The 12,488-nt window shown below is 38.1% G+C and overlaps 1 protein-coding gene across 2 annotated transcripts; it reads right to left on the reverse strand.

Moving 5' to 3' along the window:
* Window positions 1–1,386: 1,386 nt before the first annotated feature.
* Window positions 1,387–11,235, reverse strand: CCT8 (chaperonin containing TCP1, subunit 8 (theta)). 2 transcript variants are annotated; one of them, XM_010294948.1, is made up of 14 exons: window positions 11,149–11,235; window positions 10,457–10,536; window positions 9,286–9,435; window positions 8,827–9,007; window positions 8,031–8,092; window positions 7,209–7,346; window positions 6,627–6,805; window positions 5,580–5,646; window positions 5,415–5,502; window positions 5,189–5,304; window positions 3,826–3,897; window positions 3,441–3,605; window positions 2,854–2,973; window positions 1,387–1,641 (listed from the first exon to the last, which is right to left on the reverse strand). In XM_010294948.1, the coding sequence occupies exons 2-14, from the start codon at window positions 10,532–10,534 to the stop codon at window positions 1,564–1,566; spliced, it is 1,494 nt and encodes a 497-aa protein (XP_010293250.1). In that variant the 5' UTR covers window positions 10,535–10,536; window positions 11,149–11,235; the 3' UTR covers window positions 1,387–1,563. The 2 variants fall into 2 exon arrangements, with proteins under 2 accessions (XP_010293250.1, XP_010293251.1); XM_010294949.1 differs by lacking the exon at window positions 10,457–10,536 and having other exon boundaries at window positions 11,149–11,160.
* Between the last annotated feature and the right edge of the window lie 1,253 nt (window positions 11,236–12,488).

A 12,488-nucleotide genomic window follows, 5' to 3' on the forward strand; every position in this document is an offset into this window, starting at 1 on the left:
TTGTGCAGCTGGCTATATCACTATGCCAATCCTTCTGAAAACTTGCTGAGTTTATTTTTCAGCTGCACCAGCAACTGACTATAAAGCCAGCATTAGTATAGCTGTTGTATGGCAGCCTTATTTAGTCATAGGATAGTTCCAGACTTGATTTAGCCTACCACTCCCTTCTGGCTGTGAAACAGAGCAGCACTGGCAAGAGTAATAAAAGGATTAATTATTGAAGTGGCTGGAATTTCAAGTGCAGTTCTTTCAAGCTACTCTGAGACACAAGCTGCTTACTTTCCAAGAAGAATCTTAACAGGGGGCTTTGGCTGAAAGATTCCAGCAGTCTGCATCATGCTGGCTCTCCCTGCTCAGTGTTTATTTTTAAGGCCATTAGAATGAGTTGCAGTTTACTGCTACCAGGCAGCCATTTTGAGAATGTGGAGACTCTGAAAAGGGTGAGGGTAAAATAGATGCATGTAACAAAAATGAATGTAAGCATAGACTGCAGACCTGCTGCCATACTTAATTCTTTCAGTTGTGAGCGCCCTAGAGCAGGCTCATGGTTAGTCTACCTCATCCCCTGTACTGGGTACAGTGTCAAGACAGCAGTGTGGGCTGCAGAGCAACCCCTGTGAGGAGAGGCCAGGGTTGCCCTGCCCCAGACAGCCAGTTCTAGCCAACCCACAGCAGGCCACAGCTCAGTTCTACAGCCACGATGGCAGCACTTCAGGGACAGCCTGGGTAAGGAAGGGCAAAACACTGTCTGGCAGCCAGGGGCAAAGTGTGAGAAACAGCCCTGCCAGCACCCAGGTGAGAGGAGGAAGAGCTCCAGGCACCTATTTCTGTACTTTTGCTGCAGGCTGTCCCCCTGTGGCTCATGGAAAGGATGATGCTGGACCTGCCCCCTGCAGCTCTGGAAGCACCTAGGTCAGATCAGGTGGATGTGTGCCTTGAAGGAAGCTGCACTCTGCAGTGAGCAGCTTTCCCTGGCAGAAACTGCAGCCCACAGAGGATCATGCAGCAGCAGTTGCTCTGATGGACTATAACCTACACAGCAGCACACAAAGGACAGCACCCCATAGGCAGGGAGGAGGGAAAAAGTATGCAGAGGAAGGAGGGGCAGAGCAGAGCTGTTGTGGACCGAGCCCAGCCCCTACACCACCCACTCAATGGGAAGAGGTAGGAATGAAGGAGGCAAGCCTGGGAAAAAGGGGTGGTAAAGGGGAAGGTGGTTTCATTTTTGTTTGTGTTTCTCACCTTCGAACTCTATTTTTAATTAGTAATAAATGAATTTTCTGCATGTTGAGTCTCTTTTGCCTGCGACAATAATCCAAGAATTCCCCTCTTAACATACTGGGAACAACCATATTATACCAAGTTCAAATAAAGTGACAGTTAACATTTTAACAGCGAGTACATTTATTGAAGTGTCCGAAGTTCTGCACTCCACTGGACACAGTTCATAACTTAAAGGCAACAGAGCAAAACTGTCAAAAATGTCAAAAATCATGACAGGCTCCAACTGGAATATTAAAACACTCACATCATCATGTCACTTAAGTAGTACAGTTAAATTGTTCAATCATTTTGGTCTTCATCCCAGTCCTTCTTTCCTGATGGAGGTTTAGGGCCACCAGCTGGTTTCGCCATAATGATCTTGAAGATAACAGGGAAGTAGAAAAAGATGAGGTTAGCGCCAGGCTCTTACCCCACTCACTGATAGCCATATGATGCTGACTGTCAACATTCACTAAATTCATGCAGTTTCCCTACTCTGAACCTAAGCCAGTGAATATTATTATCCATCTAATTGGGATATTCACAACTTTTTTCTTTTTTTTTTTCTTGAAAATGGCAAAAGCTGAGCCCTGATACACAATAAAAGGGCTTTTGCATCATTTTTGCATGCAAATTAAGACTCCAGTTAGTCTATAGAAAGTGAGTGCTTAAACAGGCTAATGAGTGACTAGTTTAGAGGATGCATGCTTCAGAAAGCACAATTATCACAGCTCTTGTTCTGAATTATTGAGTCTAAACATCACACTTGAAAAGCATAAAGTCCACTAGTCCTACCACATTAAAGGCTCATTTTCTGCACTTGCTCCAGTGACAAGTAAGGTAAAACTAAAACTGCACTTGTCATCCCTTCAATGAAAATTTAGTTTTAGGAGGAAAATTAATTCACAAAGGCACAAATACAAAATATAGCAATCAGCACACATAAGACAGCAGTGTTACATGTCCTAAGGAAAAGTATCATCTGCCATGTGCTCGTCAATATACTCGTGCATGCACTCACAGATACCTCACTGCTAGAGAAACAGAGCTCACTGCATACTAGTTTTCAGGCTCATCTTTCCAGTCATCCTTATCCCAATGTCCTTGTTGCTTTGGGGCTTTTGGACCGCCCGCTGTTTTTGCCATAATAATCTACAGAAATTTTACATGCAAATACATTTTTGCTGAAGTTTCACAGAATACATAAAGTTAAGATTTTTGTCATTAAGATTATAACCTCAGTTCTTCCTAAGAGTTGGATTTTCATGTAAAAACAATTGTGTGAGAGAAGGTTTCTTGTGTTAAATCTTGTTCCTACAAAAGCTGGGATTGGGATAACTTTACAAGTATCAACTGCCAAATTTTAAAAGAAAAGAAATATTAATAGTGCTCCTATGGAAGCAGCAACATTTCAAGAGCTCATGATTTGCAATGTTGCACAAACTACTTCCTGATTTTCAGAAATAAACCACTTTTCAAGTATCATATTTTTATGCCTTGCATTCACAGAAGATTCACGTATTTTGCATTAGCGTTCTGCACACAGAGTTAAAGGTTTCAGTTCAGCACCCAAATTACTTGTAAGCTTACCTGATCTACCCTTAGGACAGTTACTGCAGCATTTGTCGCTAGCTTGATACCCCATGATTTTCCAAGGTATGTGTCCAGTACACCAGCTTCCAACATATCCTTCACAGCAGCAGCTTCGGCCTGTCAGACCGGGGCAGGGGGTGAACAAAACACAAACCCAAACATTATTCAAAGCTTTCTTAGGCTTCTACCTAGGAAGTTACTGGTTTTCAAGGTTACAGGGTTAGAACAAATTATCACTTTTCTGATCTTATCTCTTCAGAAAACCTTCATTCACAATGCACTAGCAAGAAAACAAAGTAAGTTATTACTAAAGACTTATTCTCCATCACATTAATTCAGTATCTCACTTTACCTCCTATGTAAGGCCACTATACTACACTGAATTTAACTGTTTGCTGATGGAAAAGAAAAGCACAAAACCAAAAACCATTTCAGTATTACAATTCTAAGAAGTTCTTCTTCCAGACTGTGCAACACAGAGCTTCAATGATTTAAATTAATCTATAAATATTTCATACTGATAGAAGTACTTTTAAATACAACCATGTACTGCAGAGCACCAAGTAACATGAGCGACTATTTACCTCAATATCAAACCCAACATTTTTGTTCCCTTCCTGATGCACAGCATAAAGTTTGGAGATGACCTCATTAGCCTTTACTCCAGAGTTTTCTGCCAGTGCTCGAGGAATGGCTTCAAATGCCTCAGCAAATTTCTTGATGGCATATTGGTCAAGCCCAGGACAAGTCTGAAGTGAAGTTGAAAGCCATGTCAGCATTTCAAAAACCATACAATAGGGAGGTATTTTCCCCCCACATTTTTAATTTCTTTATATGCATCAATAAACATTTTTGGATACAAAATAATATGTATATATTTTTATAAGCCACATACATATTTAAGTAGATATATACGTGTGTGTATGTATATATAAAAAAATAAAAAGTCAAAAAGCCCATTTGCTGTACCTCTCCGTAAGATGTGATCTGCTTGGCTAATTCAATCTCTGTTGCACCACCTCCAGGAACAAGACGTTTATCCTGTGAACAGACCATCCCAAAAATGCAAAAGTTTTGCTTAAAACATCGTATTAATTTTTACTGTTTAGAATTTATATATTCTATCAAGAAGAATGCAATAGAACTTTATCCCACACAGACTTGTTAAGAATCCATTTCAGAACAAACATGTATTATAAGAGAAATTTACCAGAACTTATTCATTCCACATGTGTCTGAAGAAAAATAGCTTCTTTTGTAAAAAGAAAAATAATAATGCAGTGGGGTTTGTGTCTGGGGTTTTTGGTGGGTTTTGTGTGTTTGTTTTTTAAAGAAAGGTAATTTCAACTCTTAGCTTACTAATAGAATTCCTAGATTGTCTGATCTTTTCTATTAACTTGTTGGGAAATATCATGCAGGAAACCAATCTACTGTACACGAAGTTGAATACGTCAACAGGTATCACAAGGTGCTGGGGGTTTCTTGTGTTATTTGGTGGTTTGGGTTTTTTTGTTGTTTTTTGGTTTTTTTTAATTAAGTATTTTGTATATCCTTTGGCAAACCACCATTCACTTAAGAACTCCCAGTCTTTTAAACAGAACAGTAATCATAAAAAATAAGTTAGGACTACTCCTGGAGACAATCATAAATGTGCAGTCTACGGCTGTTTCTTTAGTCTAAATCTATGTGCGTCTGTTGGTATGTCCAGGACATTCAATGTCAAACAAAGTTTAATAATTTTTGCATGCCACCTTCTGAGCAAACACACAAACATTTCCTCTTGCATTAAAAAAAAAAAACAAAAAAACAAGTCCTCAAAAGATGCTCAGAAAAAACTGAAGAACTGAGTTCCTCCATCCATAAAGCGTATCTGTAGTATGATGCGGAGGAAGCGTGTCTTGACACCAATGAACTAGAAATTTAATTTGCAACCAGTCAGCTTCTCCCGATCACCAGTGACAAACAGAGCTATCTAGCTTTTCTTCTGTGCCTGGTTTCCAAGGAACCTTACAAAACATTTAGGGAAACAATCAACAAAGAGCTGACTGCCATTAGAAAGTGGTGAAATTAATCTATCTTCAAGAACTCCCCTCATTACTGGAAAATCGAGTGCAGTACATGCTGAGCACCATCTTTTCTGTACACTGTATTCACAAGGATGTCGACAGCAATCTACACTACGCAGCCTCCTCCGCGCCTCAACGCGGCTCCTAAGCTAGTAATGCAGTATCTGCTATAGCCTTTGTAGCAAATGAGCACAAAGCAAGCACAGGTCTTGCCTCAAACCAATCCATTGCTCAGTTTTGGTAACTGAAGTGTTCTGGATACTTACCCTTGTGAGTACTTTGAAAGTATTTACACCATCATCCACTGCTCGCTCTATGTCATCCATCAGATTGTCTGTAGAGCCACGAATGAGTATAGTAGAAATGGCACCATCCTCCTTCTCTGTTCAGACAGACAAGTGCATTACTAAATCAAGTTTGTTAGATATAAAACCCATATGAACATCACACTTCTAGAAGAGTAGCATTAGGAGTTCTACAGAACATACATACCATGCTTAAACACAACCACCTGCGTATCCCCAACCTCTGATAAATATACACTATCGCAGTGACCCATTTCTTCTAGAGTAGGGGGAGTCTGAAAAGAAAAACAGGCATTAAGAGGTAAACCTGCTCATCAGTTCTCTCCCTTCCGCTCATTTGAAAAGTCCGTACCAGTCTGGGTAGGGCTGTTGCACCAACAGTTTTGCAGAGTCTTCTCAGATCCCACTTTGAGTTCAACCTTTAAAAACAAAAACAGTCCTTCTCATAACAAGTTTCCAGAACAAATGTTAACACATACCAGTAAGTATTCTCTGAACTTGGCAGCATTTTGTAAACTAATGACAGCTATCAAAATTTACTGTATCAAGTTGTAAAATCCACTCATCTATTTTTTCAAGTTACAATTATCTGTTTTCAGGGATGCTTCACAAAGACTATTTACTAACAATCTAAAAACAACTAAGTAGTTCAAATAGATGGAAGTTATCAAACTTCATCTTCTAATGCGTAAGATTTGAATTGATCTTTACAACACCTCTATAATAATCCTTCTTTGTTATGCAAAAGATTACAGCATCATGCTCCATTTCCAGAAGTTCAAACTTTTTAGACACACTCAACAAAGCCACAGCTTTCAACAAAGAACCACTTATTTGTGTGAAATATGAGAGCTGCCGATAGTCGCTTGACTTTATGGTTTGCAGAGTGTATTTGAAGGTTGTACAAACATGCTTTATTTATAGATAAGAAGGTTTAAGGCCCACAAAAATGACAGAAAGGTGTTAAGAATTAGTTCTTCCATCCATCAATACATTAGTGATGCATGGAGGCATTTCTCATCATTGCTAAAGCATCACGAGGACTGTGACCAAGGAGGAACCATTACAGTAAAGTCTTATATTCCTTTGAGGCCACAATCCTCTTTACCAGAGCCACAAATTTTTATATTCTTTCAGTTGTGCTATCAAGGCACTTAAACCAGAATAACAGTACCATATATACAAGTTACTCCCCAGTTACCTGTCATATAGAGGGAAAATACTATCAAGAAACATAAGCTATGAAAAAAACAATTGCAGCTCAGGTTTTGATCCACTAGAAAAACCAAATAGTCTGCAATATTTTGTTTCCAATTCATTTGAGAGGCAAGAGACAATATGGCAAGTAGATTTCATAAGCATGGTAGATCAAATGGTTTTATGGTCTTCTAGTACTTACCTGACTAACATAAGATTGTATTTGTTGGCATAATGAAGTGCCATGTCAGCCACTTTGCCACCTGTTACTACTACATTTGCACCACTATCAGCAATAGCTTTGACTTGCAAATCCATTAGATTTTCTTCTCCCTTACTGAAATTCATCAGTTCTTCAGCATTCTTTATAAGTACAGTGCCCTAGTAAAACACATACACTGTTATCAATTCAGCATTAATTACATGCCTAGAAGTTTTTGACAAACGATTTTGTCTCCCAACCTATCCATAAACCTCAAGTCATCCTGTTTTATAATCCTGCCACCCTCCCCAGGTAACGGGGTGAAAAGTCAAAAAAGGGCAATTCTAGCATTTCTAGACAACCTTGATGTTCAAACATTCTAGCACAAAACCTGCAACAACTCCCCAACCCCAAAAACCCTGTAGGTTCAGACGTTTCCTATGAACTTTTTTAAATGAATGAACTCAATATTAACAAAAATATCTCAATCACCAAGTGTCAAAAGAGTATTTATAGTTAAGTTTAAAAATAAGAGCACATGAGCATAAATAGATATCTAACTTATTTTGAGCTTCTACATACCTTAGTTTCAGTTATCATACTATCAAAAGGGCAGGAATACACAGCTATTTTTGCATCTTTGACAGAAGTAACATCTCCTTCAGTTTCCTTTTTAAAAACCATGCCATGCAGTACTGAGGAAGCTGAGATACCAGCACCCTGAATGGAAAGAAACGGCATGGGGGAAAAGGCATATTATTGATCATTTACTATCAGAAAACTGCACTACCCTTTATCAAAAGCAGTGCTTACATTCATTTGAATGTAGCAACCTAAGTTTTCATTACAGCATAAAGAAATAAGACAAGCTGATTTATCAACATCAAACATTGCCTTTCAGGTTCCCATTTTAAGATTAGTTAGTGGTATAGGTTAACACCTGTGACATTCATTTTCTGTGTTCAATTTGTTACATATTTATTAGTGGGTAAAAAAACACAGGGGGAAATTCATAGTAGATATAAACTTGTTCCAATCCTTCACACCATACAGAGGCTTAGCATCCCATCGACAATAAGAATGAGAGATTAGACAGCTACATTTCCACCAGCCTGCACCTTAGCCTAATCTTGTGACTGCTTCTACCACAAAGATGGAATCAACATCCCTGTGTATAATGAAGCTAATGTATCTGATTTAATATTAATGATTTTTGTTTCTGAAAGCTGCTACTGGGCACTAAACAAGGAATGTAAAGACCAATTTCCAAAACTTATTATGCATACTACAACACAACAGAGATTAGAATAGGAAAAATGCTTTCAAAGTTCAAAGATCTAAAAATTAATTTTCATTAAACTATTTACCTTAATAATACAGTAAAGCTAGCTACTTCCAACTTACCACAATTTTGCATACTCTGATATTATCAACATTGAAGTGACCAGAATCAGGAAGTATAGAAACTGTTTGGGGAGGGGGGAGAAAAAAAAAAAAAAGAATTAATTTGTGTTGCTTAATGAATAAAGTAGAACACCACCACCATAAATAATGCTCAGGGTTTTTATGAAGTACTAAAATTCAATGGTTTGAGATGCCTGCCTAAATTTAAGGCACTTATAATCTGCTAATAACCTGCACCAAGAGAAACAGAAATTTTGTTTTTCCAACGTCGTAATCAGAAAGCAACATCCACTCAGGCTGCTCAGTTAAATTAAGTCCAAATATCCATTTACACATGTACATTCAAGAGCGATGTCTGACCTAGAATATTTTGTGAAAACACTTAAACCAGACATGAAAGTTTTTTCTTGGAAATCTAAAGGGAGACAACAACTCAACACAACTACAGTCTTCATTCCATTGTTCTGTGGCTGAGAGTAGCAAGAGCTTATCTGAAGTGTAATACATCTTCTTAACAATAAAAAAAGAGGAAGATGGGCTTCTGCTTTAAAAAGGCTAGAAAGCTATTTTCATAAACGCTTAACAGAAAACACAGACCTTTTCTGAGTGACAATGCCAGTGAACAGTTCAACATGAGAAAGGTGGTTATACTCATTTCAGAGGCTAAAGCATTCCATCCAATTCAACCTGATAAACTAACCGTACCTTTTATTTTACATGAAGACATTAATAACGATCATAAGCAAACCTACTCAGTTTTTCAGATGCATGCACACACCTATTCTTGTCCACTTACCACAAGCCTGAGCAATAAGCTTTGCCAAAAACTGTTCACTGCCATACTGTTTGCTCATCACTGAAGTGTGCAACAAAGATGCCACTTCTTCAACGTCTCGAAGGTTCTTTGCAGAACAGCACACCAAGTCTGGAAGAATTTCTAGGGCTTTCTTGCAAGCCTTTTCATATCCTTCAATCACCTGTGCAGCAAACAATAAATATTCATTATGCTATTTCACTACACATTCATACTGCTTACACCTCCTTTTTAAAGGGTCACAAAACATTACCAAATGCAAAAGCTTACAAGACAAGCAAGCAAGTCACAAGCAGCAAAACATATCCTGTTCTTCATACGTCTCTACCTAAAAAATTAGTTCAGAAGGAAGCAGACTATCCACAATATTATGACCCAAGAATACTGACCAACGGCAATCTGAATTCAAGCTATGTGAACTGTAATAACAATATAACTTGCCTCTGAGACTGATAACCCCATCCTCAGGAGGTCTTCTGCTAACTCCAGAAGAACTCCAGCAAAAACAAGGACAAAGTTTGTTCCATCTCCAACTTCTTGCTCTTGCATGTGGGAAGCCATTACAAGCATTTTTGCAGCAGGATGCTGGACCTTTAGAAGAAGTCATACAACTTAATTACTAAATCCCACCTAGACTACAGCTCTGTGTTTTTCTGTGCACCCAGCATAAGCTCTCTTATTTCAAATTATATCTAAAGATACTAAGAATGCACAAAATAGGAAAACAAAGCAGCACAGATTAATTGACTAACTTCCCTAAAAAGCAAAAGTACAAACATACATAAAAAAAATCCTGAACTAAACAGTACCCCACAACCAGACATCCTTGACATTGGTTCTGCTATTTTACAGGACACAGTGGCTTCACAATCAAGCACTGCAACAGGAAAGCCACCTGAAGTTTAGATCTTCATGCTGAATTCATGTGTAACACACAAAGTAGATGACAGTTTAATTCTAGTGGTTCTTCTGCTTAAAGATTGCACTGTTTTCCCTTTCTTTCAAAGAAATGCAATAAAAATTATGTATTCTTGAATATAATTGGAGCAGCTGCCATTTTATCCCAGAAAGCAACATGCAAGACTCATTAGATTAATAACCAGTCTGCAGATTATTTTTTAAAAACAGAACCAAGACTTCCACAGTTATTCTACCTATACCAAACACGAATACAATGTATTAAGTAAGGAAATACTTAATACTTATACTATTCCTATCAGTAAGTATAGAATTCAAAAAAATATTATGTGTTGCAATACAAATACGATTTTGGTAAGAGAAAAAGCTAAGACAGCTCAGTCTTCCCATACTTTTACTGTATTCACAGGAGGATGCATGCTGCCACATAGTCAGCTTCTTCAATCCAATTAACATACTCAAAGCAGACAGGAGAACATGGCAAACACCAACGATAGGCGATTAACACAATAACTATTTAATTCAGAGTTTTCCAAACACTGTGTTATCTAGACATACTGTCTTCTAAATCTACACTGGTTTTGGGGAAAAAAAAAAAAAAAGTAGACCATTATTAAGCATCTCCTGCAACTACTTAATGCTGCTTTACAAAAGTTCTATACCTCACTGTGGATATAGCCCACTGAAAACTTACCTCCAGCTCTCTCAAGATAGTAGCTGCATCATTTGTAACAAAAAGCTTCTCCAGATGATTGATAACCATTTTGTTCATTCCTAACGGGAAAAAAAAATTTTAAAAATAATTCGTTAGTCAAACATCATTTTGTACAACAGATAACTGTTTCATAGCTTTCAGCTGTATCTCACACATTAAAACATTATCCCTATTTATAATTTAAGAACCTAAAAAATTTGTGAAATAACAATTGGGTGTGTGTTACATTAAGGAAAAATCAGTTATTTCTGATTAAGCAGTTTTCTCTTCATAAATATGAGTACATAATTTCATTAATGATGGATTAATAAAATTTAAAAAGGAACACTTTTTTTAATATGGGACTGGACATGGTAGGGCTATATTCATTATGACTATCTACCAAGTTATTATCTTTCCTTAATTTTTGTAGGTTTTCCATACAGCAGTAAGACGGCAAAGAGGACAGAGTAACTGATAATAAAACCTGCAAAGGCAGGTACACTGTGCATAGCTCAGGAGCTAACCACAAAAAGTCTGATCTGTATAGCCACAAACACGGTTTTTTAGAGTTCTAGAGTAAGTCCAATGTGTTTCCTCAAAAAACAAACAGTTGCCTCTTTGTCAAGGTAGGTTTAGCCTTCAAACATAACATTTTGCTCAAAAACACAATATTTTTAGAATTTATTTACCATTTGGTCCATAAGCTGTACGGGTGGTTTGAGCAAGTTCTTTACATGCCTGGATGTTCCTATAGACAGCTTCTTCTAGTCCTGAATAATGCTAAAAAGAAAAGTGTTCTGCTCAGAATTAGGTTTTCTAACAAAAAAGAAAGGGATGAACTGGTCATTTCTATCAGAGCAGCAATAATCTACTGAGTCCATGATTGATTAATTCAGATTTGGTATTTTACTTAAAGTTTAAATGGAAACTAAACCTTACCCAAAGACAGCGAGTAATGAACTACTCTGTGTGCTCCCTCTCAACCAGGCACCTCAGCAGTCACAATAAAGTTTCTGAACAGAAAATTTGAACAGTGACACAATTTTCAATACAGTTTGCACCTCTTAAGTCTTGAAAAAAGCTTAGTGGTGTGCCAAAGGGAAACAGAAAATAATCAATACCAGATTGGAGAGGGGCAAGGGTTTTGTAAGCATGTATTTTTGTACATGCTTCTTTACTCACAACACTGTATTCCACCAAAATCATTTAACTCAGTTACACATTCAAAACAGGCGCTGTTTGAAAATTCAGAAGCAGAACGATTCCTAAAATATTTGTGTTTGAGAAGTCGATCAGCCTGGCTTCAGTTTGGAAGCCTTAAGAAAAGGCGGGATCCCCAGAAAGGGCCTTAAGAAAGAACAGGGTGAAACATACACTGTGGCCCATGAACAGGAGAAAGGTACTCTCTAATAATATTTACTCTCTAAATACAAAACAAGCATTGCAGAATGCCAGCTGCCACCTTGTTTTGGAAGGGACAGCTCTTGCTATTCTGGCCTTGAATTCTCTATTAGAGAACAAGCACCTAAGCCACTTTGTTTCCCTGCTCTTGATATGCCATTCTTTGTCCCCAAGGAAGATTCCAAAAAGAGGGCTGAGTTGTTAACTTCACTTGCCTTTCTATTAACTAGCAGCAACCAGAAATTTTCTTTTATTTCCCCCTGCAATAAAAAAAACCCACAACCCTGCTTGCTACCTGTGCACCTTTTCAAAGAGAGCTTCTGCTTTATCAGGCACAGCCCTTGACTACTACCAAAATTTACGTTATGTTAAACATAATGAAAATGGGTTTATGGAAAGGGAATACCTGGAAATATCACAGTACTCTACACCACAGGCAAAGGTACTTTTCTAACGGGCACGGCAACAGGAAAATAATCAAGGAATGTACCTAACAAGCGGGACACTTCAGAACAGCTAAACCTATAGGGCCCAGTGTAATTTTGCTGACCGCCACCTCCAGAAGCAATCCGAACAAAAACGCCTTCCCGGCACCCTTCCCAGATCGGGAGGGAGCATCGGCGCCCGG

This window comes from Phaethon lepturus, unplaced genomic scaffold, assembly GCF_000687285.1.
Source record: "Phaethon lepturus isolate BGI_N335 unplaced genomic scaffold, ASM68728v1 scaffold36179, whole genome shotgun sequence".
NCBI classification, from domain to species: domain Eukaryota; kingdom Metazoa; phylum Chordata; class Aves; order Phaethontiformes; family Phaethontidae; genus Phaethon; species Phaethon lepturus.